This window comes from Amia ocellicauda, chromosome 19, assembly GCF_036373705.1.
Source record: "Amia ocellicauda isolate fAmiCal2 chromosome 19, fAmiCal2.hap1, whole genome shotgun sequence".
Classification (NCBI taxonomy): Eukaryota; Metazoa; Chordata; class Actinopteri; order Amiiformes; family Amiidae; genus Amia; species Amia ocellicauda.
Window position 1 is genome coordinate 5759355 of NC_089868.1, and position 20825 is coordinate 5780179.

General features: G+C 35.6%; 1 protein-coding gene across 2 annotated transcripts; it reads left to right on the plus strand.

Moving 5' to 3' along the window:
• Positions 1-1221: 1221 nt before the first annotated feature.
• On the plus strand, positions 1222-8379 carry cdkn2c (cyclin-dependent kinase inhibitor 2C (p18, inhibits CDK4)). Of its 2 annotated transcripts, XM_066692345.1 has the most exons (3): positions 1222-1464; positions 2416-2552; positions 6977-8379. In XM_066692345.1, the coding sequence occupies exons 2-3, from the start codon at positions 2421-2423 to the stop codon at positions 7340-7342; spliced, it is 498 nt and encodes a 165-aa protein (XP_066548442.1). In that variant the 5' UTR covers positions 1222-1464; positions 2416-2420; the 3' UTR covers positions 7343-8379. The 2 variants fall into 2 exon arrangements, with proteins under 2 accessions (XP_066548442.1, XP_066548441.1); XM_066692344.1 differs by having other exon boundaries at positions 1379-2552.
• The last annotated feature ends 12446 nt before the right edge of the window (positions 8380-20825 follow it).

Consider the following 20825-nt stretch of genomic DNA (forward strand, 5'->3'; position numbering starts at 1 on the left):
GACGCCTTCAACGCGGGGCTATACAGTTCTATTCTAAGTCATTTCACACACTGGGAAATGTATTTGGTTAATACATTTAAGGATTCGTTATGCTTTTATGTGGCGGAAATCTGGCAACTGAGAATTACAACACATCACAGAACAACAAAAAAAGGTTATTCCAATAATAATGCCTTAGATAGGCACCAAATATTTAGCTATGAAGACTTCAATCAGAGCTGCAACATATTGCCTTTTTTTCTGGGAAACATGTCACATTTTGAAATGTTGACATTATTACATCTTAAACAGATGAATGTGTCCGAAACATGCCAATAAAATAAATTCGTCAGCTATGATCTTTCATACATTCGGAGGTATCATTCCGGAGATTATAGTATAAACCTGCACATAATCAAATAAATTAACAATAATTGAATAATACACCGCATTCATAGCTTAGAATAAAACATCTTCACACAATATGCAATTAGTATAATATTTATTTACTATTTACTTACTGAGCCATACATTAATGTGAACGGAAGGAGGGGTGTTTTTCTCATTTTTTCCTGCAGGACATTTGTGGACAACTAATTTCGAATCTTTGGTTGTGTTCGGGGTATATCGTTGTGTCAGCTGCGAGCAAGCGGTCCATTCCATCTCCTCACCAAGCGATCAGAAGCAGCTGTCAGCTCCGCCTTCTCTTCTGTTCGTTACTTATGTGGGCGGAAGAGTTGAGGTCCCTCTTTTCAAAAATGAATGATGTCAATGAACAGCAACAAACCACATTTAAAAAAAAAAAAAATTACAGAATGCCCAATCACTTGTATTAAAAAAAGACAGTATGCAAAAAGGTTGACTTTGCAAATGCAACTGATACTTCAGTGGCAGTGAAAAGGCAGGGAAGAATACAAATATTTGTGCAAACTAAATAATGTATTTGCAAATTACTGCGATGAAAACAAGCGGGTCAAATAGTATAAAGTCGGCCCTTGATACAACATAATGGCACTAGGTACTAAGTTTCCTAAAAAAAAAAAAAAAAAGACTAAAAGGCACAACATTAACACTGAATTTAGAAGAGGAAGGGCTGATATGTTTAGCGGAGGAATACAATACTGTACCTGCCAATGCTTTATGAAGACACTATGTTGCCGCGCACTCATAGGTTGCCTTTTTAACCGAAGTAAACAAGCCCTCATCATTAATGAAGAAAGCAGGACGCATTTGAGCAACCCTCTTATTTCTACAGTTGCAAAATGGGCGGGAAGTTTGCATAAAACTTTGAAAACACAGCCTTTAAAATGTCATTGGATACGGCTACTCGTTAAATAGAAACAGACTCTTTTCCCATTTTGTTTTCAGCGCAGAATTGCATTAAGACCGACTGTGAAATGTCAGAAATGTTCGCAACAGAACAGGACCTGTTTAATGAAAGTCCCGGTCTTTCCTGAAACGATAATGCTATATGGACGCCAGCTGGTGATGATACTATTTTTAAATTGCGATTGCTTTTGGGATACAGTAACCGAAATATGGGTTGCACCTGTGTGTTATCGTTTGCCTGGATGGATGTGTAAACATCAAATATATTTCGGAAAATTATAAAGGAACTAACCTTTCGACGCGACGTGTACTTTACATGTTTAAAATATTTATGGAAACGACTAATTTTTAGTCTGAAGTGGGACATTTACCTCGTATCAGAGCAAACGTTCAATGCTTTTCACTGTGCTTTTCAGGAGACAGTATAATTGTTTTTCAAAACCAAATCTCAGTACGTATTCTGTTCCTGTCGTTATCATCGCAACGTTATTTTATTGTTTTTGTTTTTCTTTCTTTTTTTTACATCAATGGGGGTCATTCTGAATTCATATGCCGTTTTGGAAGTTGGTGCATCCCTGCCATAAAGTGGCGTTTTCGTGTGTGTGTGTGTTTTCTTCTGAAAGTTGGATTTTATGGAAAATACAGATTGGATAAAAATAAGTGACATTGGAACAACTACATTGATTCTGCTTTCATACTGAGATGTATATGGTTCTGTAATTTCAAGAGTCTTGAGTTCTCAAGGATTTTGCCCATACCCGATTGAGACTGAATGCCTCACAGCGTTTTAATGATGGATTTGTTTTATCAGTAGTCAGTGCAAAAGATTACATATCTATTGCTGTTTCTGGAGTGGCTAGACATCCCGATTTTTCGAACTGATGTAAAAATGAAGTGGATGGTGTTAGTGGGATGGTGTTAAAAAGGGGGGCGGATCCTGGCAACCCCCCAGTTTCTTTACTGTAATATTTACTACAATCTGTTAGTGGATCGTGTCACTATACGTTTAACATATAAAGAAGCAGAGCATACTGTTACAAAAAACAGTTTTTATTTTATTTTTATTTTTTTACTTCTGAGAAAATATTTTCTGATCTTTATTTTCAGAAAGAATGGCTGTTTCTTCAGAGGCGAACAGACTTGCCAGTGCATCTGCAAGGGGCGACTTAACAGAAGTTGAAAATATATTACAAAACGGGGGAAATGTAAATGAAAGAAATGTGTTTGGCAGGACTGCCTTACAGGTTGGTATTGTATTTCTTTAGACATCAAACTGCATATTTTTTATTTAAACTATTTTTTGTCTTGGTGTTTGGTCCACAGGATGCACTGTTGTACACTGTTTGACAACTTTTAGCAAAAGGTATCTTAATGACGTATTTGATTATTTTAGCGAGATTTATTGGTTTTACCATTCCACATTAACGAAGTCATTCGATTGTTTTTATCTCATGCTTTACAAGCGACTCATCAGTTTCACGAGTGATATGGAGCTAATACTTAACTTGGTAGGTTGTTTTTCTTTATTTAGAATATAGTGGTTAGCCTCTCTATGCAAGTTCAGCTTTCCAGACTTAGCATTTCGAAATATTTTGCAAAAATCAGTACACGTCAAAAAATCCAAATCGATATTATCCAATACTTAAATTACTTCTGCTTGCTATATGCCAATTGTTCGAATTCCGCCTGCTTATAAACAAATTACCAACCCATTTTCTGAAGCCTAGTTTTTTGTGTGTGTGTGATTGAAATACGTACATAATCCTAATCTGGCGCAAAATGCAACTATAATTGTCGTCAAATGTTACATCAAAACCATAACACGACATTGTTTTGTGCACACAAGTGTATATATCTACACATACACGTATGCATGTATTGGCCTACATATATGCATGTATGTATATATCTATATAGATAGATATAGATATAGATACATATATAGATACATAGATTTAAGTCCCACTGAAGGCGTTTATTATTACGTATTGCCTTGCTATACTGTGCCCTGGTGCACAGCCGGTCAGTAAAATCCATTAGAAGTTTTAATCCTTTTCCCATTTAGCTTAAACCAAATATTTGTTATACTTAAATATTCTTACTAATAAATATGTTTCCTTTTTGCCTTTGTGTTTGTTTTTACAAATATTTTTAAAAACAAATATTACAATGGTAGACATTTTTGCAGAGGGAACTGAAAAGTATTGCACGTGTTAAGAAAAGCAAGGAATTATTTAAATATACAATTTATTTGAAAGATTGAGGCAATATTTCGAACATTAACTGTGTCAAATTCTAATAGCAGACGAGAAGAATACAAATATACATTAAATATATACACCTTGATTTAATAAACAAATAATGACAGTCTTTTGGTCAGATCGATCGAAAACATGTAATATGTTTGTAATATGCATTAAAAGGGTACCAGAACCCACTAATTAATTTAAAGAAAACAGTACATTGCATATAAGGACTATCCTGATGCTATTACTGAGAGATGTGGCAGACTTCAATTTCTACTGTATGTGACCTATAGCCTAACCTTAGGGATCACCAATACTGTTGTTGTTGCTCGTTTAAAAATAATACATAATATTAATGATTAATACAATTTAAATAGTTTAAAGGATACACAAATGTATCTCAAAGGGTAATCAAGTTAAATGAAGATAGACTACATGTTAACAAATGAAGGACAAGAGCTTGTGGTTGACAAATCTTTAATTAATCTTTGTTTCTTTGTTTTTCTACCACCTACAAAAACTCCCAAGAAGTATTCTAATCTTGACAAGTGACAATTACATCAATACTCTAACAGTTATAAACTAAAACAAGTACAAAAATGGTCTCATAATGGTCTACATCTAATCAAAAAAATCTGTCCAATAGACTACAGTACCTTCCCTATATTTTTATATTTTTATATTTCTACTATTGATATTCTCATATCATTTCTGCAGTTCTAATTTTCAATACATTTTACAAAAATATTTATTTTTAGTGCTAGTGCAATATCTGAGCAAAACAGAAGCTGACATATGCTGGTATACACCATCTATAAATATAATGGCATATATACATTGAAATGTTAAGTATTCAATCCTTTAACATATGACTAGCAAGATGGTTGGCTAAAATCTCTGCAGGGGAATCCCTAAATCAGTCTGAAACATCAGATTACAGATTAAAAATATGACAATTTTCTACCCATATTTTTAGGGCATTGTCATAATTCGAAATGTACAACCTTCTGCTCTGTGATGTTTTTTTAATATGTAGTGTGTTATACTTACACTATTGAAAGTAATGTGTAACATTCTACAAAAAATATGTAATAACATTGACACATTTTTATCTCATTTCTGTCTCCTTAATATTCAAAAACAGTGTTTCTCCTAATATTCCATCAGTTTTCATTAATCACATTTTTTTTACATATTTCTTATATGTATTATATATATATATATATATATATATATATACTTTATTCCCTATACATTTACATTTTACATTTTACAACTAACATTAATCAAGATGTTTCTAATTTGCATACACAATTCCCATACAAAACAATCAATAATTCAATTTATATTTGTATAGCACCCTTCGCAGGGTAGCCACAGAACACTTTACAGATTGATAAACAGACAACAACAAAATATATACATAAACCAGAAACCATTAAGCAGGCATGAACAATAACTTTTACATGTTAAAGTGGATTTTGTGGAGCTGGTAACATATAGACGTATTACCCGAAAACCAATCAACATGCCTGGAAAATAACAATGATCAGTTGTATTTTAAATAAATTTCAGATTTCTGTTATTGGTAGTAGTAAAAATTACATGGTTGTGTAAGGCCTAGAATGACTTTGCACTTGGCACATTGCAGTAGCACAGTAGCTGTATAACAGGATTCTTAACCAGGGTGCGACATGGCCTTTCTGGGGGTGATGGCTGTTTTTATTTTATAAACGGGGGTTTCGTAAATGGGTTTGCCCCTCCCGAAAACTAATATATTAGGGATATATTAATATTATTTGGGTTAGATTTTTTGAGCATTGTTTAGAGAAGGTATCTAAGCTGCACTTTGGCCACATAAAACTTGTATGCATATAAAGACACAAACCAAGCATCTTGAATTAATCGCTATATTTATTTGTTTCCGGAATGTAATTACAGTACCCAATAAAGTAATACTTAGGCCTACACAAAATCAAAAGCACAATCTTCCAGACAATAGCTAATTATAAACGTGATAAACAGACAACAACAAAATAAATAAATAAACCAGAAACAATTCATGAAATAAAAGAAACAATTAAGCAGGCACGAATAATAACTTTTACGTATTAGAGTGGATTTTGCGGAGCTGTTAAGAACCCTGTCGGATTTTGTTTGTTTGTAAATAGTAGAAAGTGGCTTCTGAAAATAAACAGATTTAAAATGTACAATTCATGGGCTGGTCAACATTTTGTTTTGGTCTAAGGCCAATGTTAATCAACACTGATAAGATGGAAATCATCATTTGGTTTTGGTAGTTTCACATGATGACTGTCACTCCAGTATGACTACTACTGAAACTGGAAACAGTTTCCACATGTAAGGGCAGAGTAAACAAGTTGGTCTGTGCTCCCTCCTACTGTTGAGCATGGTTGATCTATATGTTCAGTTGCACATTCTGCTTCCCAAAATACATTTAATTGCTATATACAAGTAAAGGTAAAGTTAAAATGTAAGTCTAGTTTAAAATGTAAAGGAACAATAACTGAGGCAGGCTTAAAGAGATAGGAAGTTTATGGTGTGACTAGAATGTGTTTACTGTAGATGTAGTTTCAGTGCACAATTGAGACAAACTCAGAATCTTCAGGTGGAGGCTGTTCTTGTCAAGGTGTAAAGCAGACTAGTTCATATATACGCTATTGTATTGCAGCTAGTGGGCATAAAACTACACTGCATTCTGAAAAAGTACCCCTTACCATAGGAAAGACTCAGCAGTAAGCCACAGCAGATTAGAATTAGTGTAATTCATTTTCATAACTGGTTGAAGAAGATTGCGCTATATTGTTCATCATTTGACCCTCAAAGACATGGTGGATAATGAATATAGACCAGTGTATTGTTCCTGTTATTGTTACCATTGTTTTGGGTAGAGCAAGTCATAATGCCAGTGAATTATCCATAATGACCATTTAAATGGTCATTTAAAGTGTATTTACCCTAATCCTCCTTACAAAATCTAAATTTCTAAATTACTGTTTATTGAGGTCATATTAAGATTAACAAGTAAACTCAAAGAGTATGGTGTGACAATGAAATTTAAACCATAGATTACCTTTTACCTTCACTGCATTACATTCTATATAGATTAAGTTCTATAAAGTTAACTTAGCTACTAAGTGGTTGATGGCCATCAGTACAGAAAGTCATTTTATGTGTAACTTCCTCCAAAACAATGTCCTACAATTTACAATCCTTACTGTATGTATATAGGCATTATGCATTTTATATTTATTTGTTTTGAAGAAGCATCCTTAGTTGTTTCAGTACGAATGTATTATAATGTTTACAATAAAATGCATGTATTGGTACATAATTTAGGCAATAAATATATTTTATTTGTAGTTGTATTTCCGTTCTAATTGTTTGCGTTCTGTTTCGAGGTGATGAAGCTTGGTAATCCGGCAATAGCCGAAGTCTTGCTGCAGGCGAACGCCGACCCCAACGTGCGGGACCCTCTGGGAGGACTGACGGTGACCCACGACACTGCTCGGGACGGCTATGAAGACACGCTGCGTGTTTTAGTAGACCACGGCGCGGACGTCAACCTCCTGGACAGCGACGGGAACTTGCCATTGCATCTTGCAGCTAGAGAAGGGAACTTGGATGTTGTAAAGTTCTTAATAGAGCGAACGTCACAGCCCTTGCTCAAGAACCTGAAGGGACAGACTGCTTATGATTTAGCGAAAATGCACAACAGACTGTCGACGGCACAATGGATTGAAGAGTACATGCATTTTCAAAACTGAAGTATGGCAGCAAATGACTAAACAAAAAATCTAGTCACAATTCTCGGTTGAGATTAATTTACAGTAGCCTAATGGCCTAATTAGGATGTGAAGAACACGAACCTGGGGGTAAAAACAACCTGTAATAGACGCTGTCAACTACAATAAATAGTGGTTGTTACAGTTCACTACTAAAATTGGTTGAGAATATTAATTTTGTGAAAGGGTTGTAATTTCGCTCAAAAAGCGACCAATTTGCAGGTACTTTCCAAACATTCTGGAAATGATCATTAATAATTTTGGCAAATAATTACTAATTTGATATTTTTAAGTTAACTCCTGAACGCTTTTCTTTTTTGTCAAGATTCACATTAACCGTTTATTTATATTTAAGGTCAATCAGTCGGGACATTAACATTTAACAGAATGTAATCAAACCACACAAATATGAAGGCTACGTAAATTAATAACATTTTAGAGTCTGCATATAATATTGTCAGATTGTTCTTCTCAGTCATTTCCATTATTTCAATTTCTAATCTAAATGTGTTGTCCCTCACTACATGATAGATGGGCTGATGTTCACTGTACATGTGTAATGACATTTGGCAGCTTTAACAATTTGTAAGGCATGAACCTTTGTGAAACGATATTTATTTATCTGTTGAAATATTTGGCAGATTTAACTTGCCACTTTTGCATCACGATGCAACAAATAATGAGTAAACACGTTTTAAAATAAATTAATAACTTTCTAGAAAACATTAATCAAAATCTAATAAACCGACGGCTTGACATTAGACGTTGCTTAGCATAAGAACATAAGAAAGCTTGGGTCTGTATATCTATTTATTTATGAATTCTGGAACTAACTTCAAAGTCGATATACTATACTATATACATGACCTATATATATATATATATATATATATATATATATATATATATATATATATATATACACACACACACACACACAAACACGGCTGGGAATATCAACTCCCCTACAGTGATTCAAATATGGCCTCTCTCTCTCTCTCTCTCTCTCTCTCTCTCTCTATATATATATATATATATATATATATATATATATATATATATATATAACGTATTTTTACTTCAATTTGAATTGGATTAGTCTTGATTTAATACAAGAATTTAATGCTTCTGAATGTGTTTTAAATATTTAAATACACCCAATGCTCTTCAATCTGCACGTGTTTTGTTCCCCTGACTTTTCTTTTTTGTTTGTTTTAGAATTAAATAGATTTTTAAGCCTTTGGATGTTTATTTATTTAAATGTAAACTGAAAGTTTATACCGCCCGATAAATTTGTTTATGGAAGCACAAACACACAGGTAATATCCTAACGGGGGTCTCTCTCTCTCTCTCTCTCTCTCTCTCTCTCTCTATATATATATATATATATATATATATATATATATATATATATAGAGAGAGAGAGAGAGAGAGAGAATGTGTATGCATATATATATATATATATATATATAATTTAAAAGATATGAATTGACAAAAACTGTATTCGTTTGTAAGGTCGTCCCCTATAGAGTTTCCTTTCTCAAGTTGCTGTAAGGCTTGTGCTTAATTTTACCCATTGTGTTATTAACCAGACTGTGAAAGCATGTGTGTTTTACCTTGCCAATGAAATGTGAGTTTACGATTTCTATACACCAAAGGTTTACATTATTTTTTGCAAGCCGATAAGAAGTACACAGTTCAGCAACTTTGTAATGTAGCGTAATAAAAATATGTATTGTACATGTCTTGTTAATAAAGTGTAAATTGTACAATTATATATATATATATATATATATATATATATATATATATATATATATAATTTTAAAAAGAAACAATACTGAACATGGTGACTCACCTTACTTTAAATGTACACATCCAGTTATGTTCATAAACTACATTAAACATTAAAATATTCTTAATTTAACAGTAAGAGTACAATTTAACGTTTTAACTGTATAGTTTTGTATGGTTTTGCACATTTCTTCTGGGCATATTAACTCCCTTCCAATCTCTGATGAAAGTCTCCCTGGATAAGGGCGTCTGCCAAGAAATTAATAATAATAAATATACAAATGGGATTGAGAAGCACCATCATTTTCTAAAACGTATTCATAGCATTATTATATAGTAGTATTATAGCATATGTATTTGTGAAACTGGATAAAAAAAAAAAAACTTTGCAATATTAGTACTGAATCGTAAAGTGTGACTGATGTTGTGAAGCTATGATGTCAAATTATTAACCACTTGTACTCATTTCCAAAGATATGTGGTATTCGTACTCTTATAGAAAACTAACTTAAACAGTGAAATACATAAAATGCGTCTAATCAGCTGAATTAAAGTTACGCATATAACTATATGTATATTCATATTTGTGTATCAAAAGCTAAATTATATCGAGGTCGAGGATTCATTTATTATCACAAACACATGTTCATGTAGTCATAGTGAAAGAAATTGACATTTGTAGGTGTTAACTACAATCCAGATTTAATAAATAGAATACGAATACATACTATCGACATTAATACTCAGTATCAATAATTCTGGAGTCTATACAATTATACACACACACACACACACACACACACACATATATATATATATATATATATATATATATCATGATTATTACTGTATGTATATACAGTACACACACGTATACATAAATAATTAACATATATATTATAGGTTATATATGCTATGATCGTGATTATTGACTAATTACATTTTAGCACTAACATAGACTTCCACACCATTTTGATATTTTGAGATTCCTAGCCGAACCGAAATCGTAGTCAACGTAAAAAAATAAAAAATAAAAAAAGAACACAAAAACATTCGATAGCAGAAATGTAATGAATTGATACAAAGGTACATTTCTTGGCGATATACATAGTGCTTTTTTGAGGAACCTAATGAAGTTCAGATAATATGCTAATAACATTAAGACATGTCTGTTTTTTTGATCATCTTTGATATAAAATAAATCACTCCATAAACCTGTTGTCCATTATTTCGCCTAAAGGATTTCTAATGTAATTTAAGAAGAATAAATAGCAAAATACATAAACATCCGGAAACACAAGTGCCTGAAAGGTAAAATAAAAACCGTTAAATATATATTTTCGTTTGTCCAGAGACTGATGCTTTTCAACAGACGTAGGTCCAGATATGAAATTGAATACACAAAAAAGCGACAACAACAAACAAAGGAAGAAAAAATACCAATCGAAGTCAAACAGAGGGAAAAAACTAATTAAATAAAATGCCAATAATATATAATCCTTTTTAAACTGGATTTTTAAAAACATAATATGTAGACTTCTTCCTGGTTGTGCACAGCCTGAAAGAGGTCGCCATTCATACATTTGCCGTTATGATTTTAGATCATATTTCCATGTGCATGATTTTAGTGCTAACATTAACATAACTTGTGATGTTTTCAAAACAATCTTATTAATTTATTAATGTATGTATTTATTTATGTTTACAAAATGATAAATAAGTTTATGTCTCGCTATACGCTCATTAGGCTGTTTTCTTGGACTGTTCTTTTGCTCTTCAACCCGGAAAATATTGCTTTTTCAAAGTGGGGGAATACTATTATTCCGAACTGGACGGCACATTTAAAGAGCGCTCTAACAACGATGCATAATACTATTCAGAGTTTTCTAAAATACTACTGGAAACCGATATGAAATATTTCGGTTGGTTACATTTTCAATCTTGGGTGTTAGCAGATTATCAATTGTTTTGATGGAAACACTTTAACAGTCAAATCAACGCATTCAATTAGAATACCTGCAGCTGGAAGGCAAAATTGGTGGATGACAATAATGACGACTTTCCACAGTGGCAGTGTCTGCTGGAGGGACCAGCCAGTTTTCAGCTACAATTCGATTATATGAAGGCTTCTATCAAATCATCATTTGGTGAGATCGGGTCAGTTTTACATTTTTACTACAAAACGCAAATACTTTTTGAGCTGGTTCGGTCATTTTTTTTATGCAAACAACATAAATCTGTTAACTACGATTTCACAACGTTTTTATGTTTTAAGCTAACGTGCAGACTGCAATATTGCATAAAATCCAAGTAGTCAGACGTTACTATTGACCGCATGACTAGGGTCAGTTGTAACAGTAGCCAGGTAGCCAAATGTAACAAGTTGTGAAAATTAATAAAAACATAAAAATTTAACTCAGAAATGCGATCTTAAGTGATACATTGTTGTATACAGATAATAAACTGTATATGCTTTATTATATTACTTAGGCGCATATACAGTCTTATGCAGCCCCCAGCATAACTAAAGCAGGAAGCAGGCCAACTTTTCAAGGTGTACATGTTTTGAAAAATGTAAGTCTTCACTGTGACTCACAGTTCATTTGTATATCTTCCTGCTCCAGTGCTTCAAGCGGACTAGCGCGAGATGCATACTTTCTTCCCCATGTTTTTAATACATTTGCTTTACATTATCCATTAAATGTTTTAATTGCACTGTATTGGAGTATAAATACACATGGAGACTATACACCACATGTAAGATATCTGTGTGAAAAAATGCTGTAAAGTAAGAATGCTTTCAACAATAGACATGTTAACAGATTATATTTATCAATTAACAAAATGAGAGTGAACAGAAGAAAAATCTTCATCAAATCAGTATTTGTTGACCACCCTTTGCCTTCAAAACAGCATCACTTCTTCTAGGTACACTTGCACACAGTTTTTGAAGGAACTCGGCAGGTAGGTTGGCCCAAACATCTTGGAGAACTAACTACGATTCTTTTGTGGATTTAGGAACCCAGTTGCTTCTCACCCTTCATGTAATCCCAGACAGACTCTATGATTTTGAGATCAGGGCTCTGTGGGGGCCATACCATCACTTCCAGGACTCCTTGTTCTTCTTTACATTGAAGATAGTTCTTAATGACTTTAGCTGTATGTCTGGGTTTGTTGTCATGGTGCAGAATAAATTTGGGGCCAATCAGATCCATCCCTGTTGGTCTTGCATGATTGATAAGTATCTGCCTATACTTCTCAGCTTTGAGGAGACCATTAATTCTGACCAAATCCCCAAGTCCATTTACAGAAATGCAGCCCCAAACTTGCAAGGAACCTCCACCATGCTTAACTATTGCCTGCAGACACTTACTCATGTACCACTCTCCAGCCCTTTGGTGAACACACTGCCTTCTGCTACAGCCAAATATTTCAAATTTTCACTCATCAGTCCAGAGCACCTGCTGCCGTTTTTCTGCACCCCAGTTCCTGTGTTTTCATGCATACTTGAGTCGCTTGGCCTTGTTGCCACGGTTGAGGTATGGCTTTTTGGATGCAAGTCTTCCATGAAGGCCACTTCTGACCAGTCTTCTCTGGACAGTAGATGGGTGTACCAGGGTCCCACAGTTTTCTGCCAATTATGAGCTGATGGCATCTTGCGATTGTGAAGGGAAGTAAGCATGATGTGTCTTTCATCTGCTGCAGTAAGTTTCCTTGGCCGACCACTGCATCTATGGTCCTCAACGTTGCCCGTTTCATTGTGCTTCTTCAAAAGGACAGGCCGAAACCCCTGTCCGCCTTGACATTTCTGCCTGGGAGAGACCTTGCTGATGCAGTATAACTACCTTGTGTCTTGTTGCTGTGCTCAGTCTTGCCAATGGCGTATTACTTTTTCCAGTAAACTGTCTTCACAACCTCACCTTGTTAGCTGAGTTTGGCTGTTCCTCACGCAGTTTTATTCCCCCTACACAGCTGTTTCTGTTACAGTTAATGATTGTGTTTCAACCTACATATTGAATTGATGATCATTAGAACCTGGTTGGTATAATTGTTTAATCATACACCTGACCATATGCCTACAAAATCCCTGACATTGTGCAAGTGTACTTAGAAGAATTGATGCTGTTTTGAAGGCAAAGGGTGGTCACACCAAATATGGATTTGATGTAGATTTTTCTTCTGTTCACTGACTTTGCATTTAGATAATTGATAAATATAATCTATTAACATGTCTATTTTTGAAAGCATTCTTTCTTTTAAATTTTTTCACACCTGCCTAAAACGTTTGCACAGTACTGTAATTTTTTTAACTCACTTCATAACTGTCAAATGTAACATGCGTTACATGAGAGTACAAATTATCAAAATAATATATGTGATATAAAGAGATATAAATTATCAAAATAATATATGTGTGAGAATGTGGGGAAAACTGGGGAATACAGAACTATGTCACACAAATAACATTGGTTAAACATTTTACAGACATAGCTAAAAAATATGTTTGGGGGGATAAAATCTTTAGGTTTTGATACAGTCAGCTCATTTATCACAGGCAGGTAGGAAACCAAATTGTGCATGTCCAGGGTGAATTACATCAGTCTGACTGTGATTAGAGAAATTAAGGTGCTACAACTGACCCCTTTTTACAAACTATCCATCGACTCCCCTGTATGTTATTCTGCCTCTTTGACCATAATAATGTTTTAATGTTGAAGAATTTAAAATGCTTATATTCATTATAAAATAATATTGTAAAATGTTCATCAGAAGAAATATATATCTTACTTTACAGTCACTTTTATTACTTTTTTATTAAAAATATTATTTTAAATGTAAAGCACTGGGAAGCACAATGAGAATCTGTGGGTTAATATTGTGCAATTCATTTTTGATTTTCCACCACAAATATGAGAACAGCATTATTTACTGCAGCTTTTTGAACTTCTTCCTCTTAACATGTTGCTTGCTGAAAGTTAAGATTTGATCAGAATGACATTTTATTCTTATAATCAATATCGTTATCATCATCATTTCTGTTAGTCCATTAACGACTTATTGTACTTAGCCTATTAGAAACATATTGAAATACAACATTGCATATTGTGCAGTTAGTCCATGTGCCACCCCGTTGAGCTGCTGATAAAATGGATATTCCTTTTTGTTGTATTGTTTGTGATTTCCCCATTATGCCTTAGATAGGTCTATAAATGGTAGTGTTTATTTGTTTCTGCTGGAAATACAGCCAGTGCCCTGTGCTCTACAAGTGATCTCAGAGGCACCTGATAGGGTTAATTGCTGCTTTGTGGGAAAGCAGATAGGAAGTGTTCTGGGACAGTATGTGTCATATGACAGGGAGCAGCATTCACCTGCTACATCATACAAACCACATGGGTGGTTTCAAGATCACCTTATACCATGTATTTCTTAGGGCACCTCACAGTTGTCAGCAGCACAGAATTCACCCTAAACATTACAGCTTTGCATTGGGGCCTGAAGACATTACTGTTTACTTGCCTTATTTAATTTAATTTAATGGTCTTAATGACATTTTGTATCCCTGGTGTAACCACAATAACATTTTCCCCACTGTAGTGTGTCGGTGTGCATTGGAAGTTGGAAGGATGCATGTCAATATGTTAGTATCTTAGGGTATGGTGGATATTGTCTCATCCATATACATATGGTGCTAACACAGTTGCCAGGCTTTGACAACTTGAGACTTTGATCAGACTTTGCAGGCCTTTATCAAAGAATAACTTGCTGCACATGGTCCAGACAATACTGCAACCCACCCTCTGTGTCAGTGACATAATTACACTTTGAAGACAGCTTATCCAGCAGTGTCTATAATGTATTTTTAAAACTAAGTTTTTGGTCTTCATACTGCAAGAAAAAAGTGTACTGCAATGTCCAGAAAGCACTAATCAGAACAATGTCTGGATTGAAAATGATCAAGTACAAAGAAGGTTACCATCAAACAATCAAAATATATTACCTAATACAGTAATTTTACTGTGGCACACAGTTGGCCACATCTTACCATGGTTGGACACACCCATACTTTTCTTTGCATAAAAGGAAAAGTATAACATAAAAATGATCAAATTTACATAAAGTTTACTGTATATAGGACATAAAAGGACTGAAATCTATTACTAACTACCGCCTCATTTTGTAGAAGGTGATTCACAGGTATACTTGAATAAGCAGCTTGGTGATGTCCATGCAGGATACAACAAGGTACTAGACATTTTACCCAGATTGAATGATCACTTTTGATCGTGCTGGTATTGCCAACAAAGTATGCATAACTGAATGGTTCAGGTTTCTTTGTCAACTTTTCTGATCAAGTAACACTCGAGGGCGCCACCATATTTCCATTTATTTACCCAGGTCAAAGGTCAATACTTCGTATTTTCATTGATAGCCCTCAGGCGTAATCTTCAGCGAACAATATGCATGCCGGGATAGCTGTCCGAGATATTCATAAAGTCATGGTCTGTGATTGGTTAAAAATCTCTGACAGACCAAAAGCTTCGTCCTTTTCATTGGTCAACCCATGTTCTGCAGTTGCGCATTGGATTTCTAAAGCCATCTAGTATGCAATGTAAACAAAACTGCACATTTCGTTTCAGCAGAATCTCAGCTATGCAGCAAAAAAAAATGCATGTCTCTATCAAGAATCGTTTCCCAATGAATTAATACTTTGAGGCCCCAATTTTGGGTGGATCTGCCCAATTCATCCTCTGAGGGTTAAATATAATGCCACGCAGGTTACTATGAGCAATATAATGGTTAATTTTCCATTCACTTCTGCATGCACAATTCAGATATTTCAAAACTAAGTTGTTAAACTAATCTGTTTACTGTGTGGAACTTTACTGATTTGATAGTTCTCCCACTGGTGCAGGTCCCCAAATATGTCGTGCAATCATTGCATCAATGAACTGTCCAGCTCATGCTTGTTTTGTGAAACACGTTAGGTCTAGTGACTGAATATCCTCGTACATAAGTTCATGCTCTTTGCAGAAAATGCATTCTTGGTCAGTTTTTTGCGGAACATATTTCCCACAAGCACCAAATATCCGGCGACTTCCTTATTCAACCCTCCCGTGTTAATATCTTTGCCGCACATATACATGTATCAATGACATGACATCACAGCACCAGCACCATTTAGAGCTCCAGTGCAGTGAAGCTTAGCGAGTTTTAAGGACTTGGAACACTTTAAACTACTTATTGTTAGTAAATAGTAGGCTGTTATTGGTTGGACACCTGATCTATTTAATTGGCTATACTGTACATGTGCGATCAATAAAGGTACCCTTTAATAAATAACTAGCAATCCACAAAAAAAAAACAAGCTAAATAAACTTGTTGTAACCATTTTTGCTCTTATTAAAATTAGATTAGTCCATAGTTTATTAATATTTATTTTATGAAGATCTGGCTAGCTGACTAAAAAGGTTACAAGGAGTTTTTTAGCTTTTCGGATGATCATTCTGTTTTCAAAATGTGGCATTTTCCATTTACAGTATATTTCAATATTATGCATGCATTGCAGAGTAAAGTTAGGCTAGTATGTTAACACTGAAACGTTTAAAAAACACATTTGGCATTAGAGAGTTTTTGCTGCCTTAGAGATTTTGCAATGCTGTGTCGAGCCCACTTTGCCTTACTTTTGCAACAGTGTTCATTTAATGGGAAGTTATTTTTTATTTTGATCCCCCTGGAGACCAACATGTAGGAACAGATTACTGTGATCAACAGGCATAAGGGCATGAAGGAGAGAACATACAGTGGGTGAAAAAAGTATTTGATCTCCTGCTGATTTCGTACGTTTGCCCACTGACAAAGAAATGATCAGTCTATAATTTTAATGGTAGGTGTATTTTAACAGTGAGAGACAGAATAACTAACAAAAAGATACAGAAAAACGCATTTCAAAAAAGTTATAAATTGATTTGTATGTTAATGAGGGAAATAAGTATTTGATTCCCTATCAATCAGCAAGATTTCTGGCTCCCAGGTGTCTTTTATACAGGTAATGAGCTGAGATTAGGAGCACTCTCTTAAAGGGAGTGCTCCTAATCTCAGCTCGTTACCTGTAGAAAAGACACCTGTCCACAGAAGCAATCAATCAATCACATTCCAAACTCTCCACCATGGCCAAGACCAAAGAGCTGTCCAAGGATGTCAGGGACAAGATTTTAGACCTACACAAGGCTGGAATGGGCTACAAGACCATCGCCAAGCAGCTTGGTGAGAAGGTGACAACAGTTGGTGCGATTATTGGCAAATGGAAGAAACACAAAATTACTGTCAGTCTCCCTCGGTCTGGGGCTCCATGCAAGATCCCTCCTCGTGGAGTTTCAATGATCATGAGAACGGTGAGGAATCAGCCCAGAACTACACGGGAGGTTCTTGTTAATGATCTCAAGGCAGCTGGGACCATAGTCACCAAGAAAACAATTGGTAACACACTACGCCGTGAAGGACTGAAATCCTGCAGCGCCCGCAAGGCCACCCTGCTCAAGAAAGCACATGTACAGGCCCGTCTGAAGTTTGCCAATGAACATCTGAATGATTCAGAGGAGAACTGGGTGAAAGTGTTGTGGTCAGATGACACCAAAATCGAGCTCTATGGCATCAACTTAACTCGCCGTGTTTGGAGGAGGAGGAATGACCCCAAGAACACCATCCCTACCGTCAAACATGGAGGTGGAAACATTATGCTTTGGGGGTGTTTTTCTGCTAAGGGGACAGGACAACTGCACCGCATCAAAGGGATGATGGACGGGGCCATGTACTCTCAAAGCTTGGGTGAGAACCTCCTTCCCTCAGCCAGGGCATTGAAAATGGGTCGTGGATGGGTATTCCAGCATGAAAATGACCCAAAACACACAGCCAAGGCAACAAAGGAGTGGCTCAAGAAGAAGCACATTAAGGTCCTGGAGTGGCCTAGCCAATCTCCAGACCTTTATCCCATAGAAAATCTGTGGAGGGAGCTGAAGGTTCGAGTTGCAAACGTCAGCCTCGAAACCTTAATGACTTGGAGAGGATCTGCAAAGAGGAGTGGGACAAAATCCCTCCTGAGATGTGTGCAAACCTGGTGGCCAACTACAAGAAACGTCTGACCTCTGTGATTGCCAACAAGGGTTTTGCCACCAAGTACTAAGTCGAAGGGGTCAAATACTTATTTCCCTCATTAACATGCAAATCAATTTATAACTTTTTTGAAATGCATTTTTCTGGATTTTGTTGTTGTTATTCTGTCTCTCACTGTTAAAATACACCTACCATTAAAATTATAGACTGATCATTTCTTTGTCAGTGGGCAAACGTACAAAATCAGCAGGGGATCAAATACTTTTTTATAAATACAGGAGCTTCAGTCACAAAGACTGCTCATCTGGCTAGTGTTCTCGACAAGTGAGCGAATGCATGTGTGGCATACACCAAAAGAACGGTGCAGGCCTGACTGCTTGACCCCTACAGTCAGGGGGTCCAGAGGCTCAGTTATGCTGTGGGGGGCATTTTCCTGGCATGGTTTGGTTCCACTTGTCCCCTTAGCGCGAAGGGTCACTGCAAATCATTAGAATGTTATTCTGAGTGATCACCTTTTTCCTATGGGAGTGGTCTCTTCCAGGATGACAATGCCCCCATTCACAAGGCATGAGCGGTCACTGAATGGTTTGATGAGTATGAAAATGATGTGAATCATATGCTATGGTCTTCGCTGTCACCAGATCTCAACCCAGTTGAACACCTATGGTAGATTTTGGACTGACGTGTCAGACAGCGCTCTCCACCACCACCATCATCAAAACATAAAATGAGGGAATGTCTTTTGGAAGAATGATGTTCCATCCCTCCAGTAGAGTTCCAGAAACCCTAGAATCTATGCCAAGGTGCATATATAGAGATAGAGTGAGAGAGAGAGAGATCATAAACGATAACAAATTGAATAATTGCACATTTCTGGTGGTGTTTAATTGTCAGATTATGGCTACAAAATAATTAACTGTGAGGTATGTGTTTAGACACTGGATTCGAAGCAGCATCATTGGCACATGTCCAAGCACCTGATCTACACAGCCTCAAATGAGCATCAGTCTGTGCTAAACCAAAAGAACAATTTGTTGGTGAGTGGACTCTTTTAAGTGCTGTCACAAATAGAAACAGAGAGAAGAATTTCAAACACCCTCACATATTATCGCTGACACCTCCAGTCCAGCATACCTTAGACTTATTTAACTAAGTTAATCATCAGGAAAGCTACTTTAATTCCCTTATCAAAATCAACTACCTGTGCTCTAGACCCCACACCTCATAATTTGTGGAATCTCATAGTTATTATTTCCCACCCAACACTTAATATTACTAACATAGGTCTCAGTCCTCATAGTTAAACTTTTATTATTTAAAAATCTAATGCAGATCCAGACTTAATAAAAACAATAGACTATATAAAACTTCCTATATAGCATGCCTTTCTTAGTAATAATGACATTTATGAGAAATTTCAATCAGGTTTTTGCCCCAGTCATAGTACAGAAATGGCCCTATAGAAATAATTAAATTATGTGTTTCTGTCATCTGATTTAGGACATTAACTCTAATTACTGTGCTGGGTTTAAGTGCAGCTTTTTCTACAATTGACTACCATATCCTAATACACTGCTTAGAAAGCCTCATCATCTTATTTTGTCAGGTTCTCTGCTTGTTTAAGTCATATTTAACCAATAGATTCCAATATTGTCATGTCATCCTATATATTTTTTTCTCTCCTAATGTGCCTAATACTTTTTTTGTATTACTTTTGTGTTAATCTGTGAAGCATCCTGTGGCAGTTTTTCAAAGGGCATGTTTTTGGAAGAACACAATACAGGCCCTCATCTTGCACAATGAGAATGCCCCAGTTTGAAAATGAGTGTAAAGTAGGCATTGCTTTACCCACCAACTTGGCCTTGTGCATTGTACAGAGCCTGACACAAACACTCTTGCTTAAAGGCTGACCTTTAGATCATGAGTATGACAATGTTGTGAGAATATAGCTCAATTCACCTACACACTACACATTTTAATGTGACACCTCTCTGTATCTGTAAATTGAAAAGGGAGACTTTAAATGGGTGAGTAGGTGGGGTGTACTGAGCAAAAAGTAACACCAAAATAACTTGGCTCATTACATTCATTGGTTAACCATTAATGCATACTTTTCCTCACACCTGGCTTGTTTAACATCAGGGTCAGAAACTCCCATATACTGTACTGTATTGGACCGAGGTTTTGATTTTGCTGCACATATAATTGTTGAAATACAAGAGAATAAAATAACCGGAGCTGTCCGGGAATAGGAAAACATTTAGACCACTCCAAGTTCAGAAATCAATGTTAAGTGGTCTCTATGTGGACTCCTCACTTTCTCCATCCAAACAATGTGGGGAAGCAATAAAAAAAGACAAACAGAATGTTAGGGTATATTGTCAAAAGTTTAGAACAAGGGCAGTAATGTTAAGACTGTACAATGCACTAGTTAGACCTCATCTGGAATACGGTGTACAGTTCTGGACTTCACACTTCAAGAAAGCTATCGCTGCTCTAGAGGCAGTTCAGAGGAGAGCAACCAGACTTATCCCAGGTTTGAAGGGAATGTCCTACTGAG

What these genes read in the sequence shown, in the direction of transcription:
- cdkn2c (XM_066692345.1), top strand. Translation starts at nt 2,421, where the DNA reads ATGGCTGTTTCTTCAGAGGCGAACAGACTTGCCAGTGCATCTGCAAGG. An exon ending in TTGGCAGGACTGCCTTACAG is followed by an intron (nt 2,553 to 6,976) that starts GTTGGTATTGTA and finishes TTCTGTTTCGAG; the next exon opens with GTGATGAAGCTTGGTAATCC.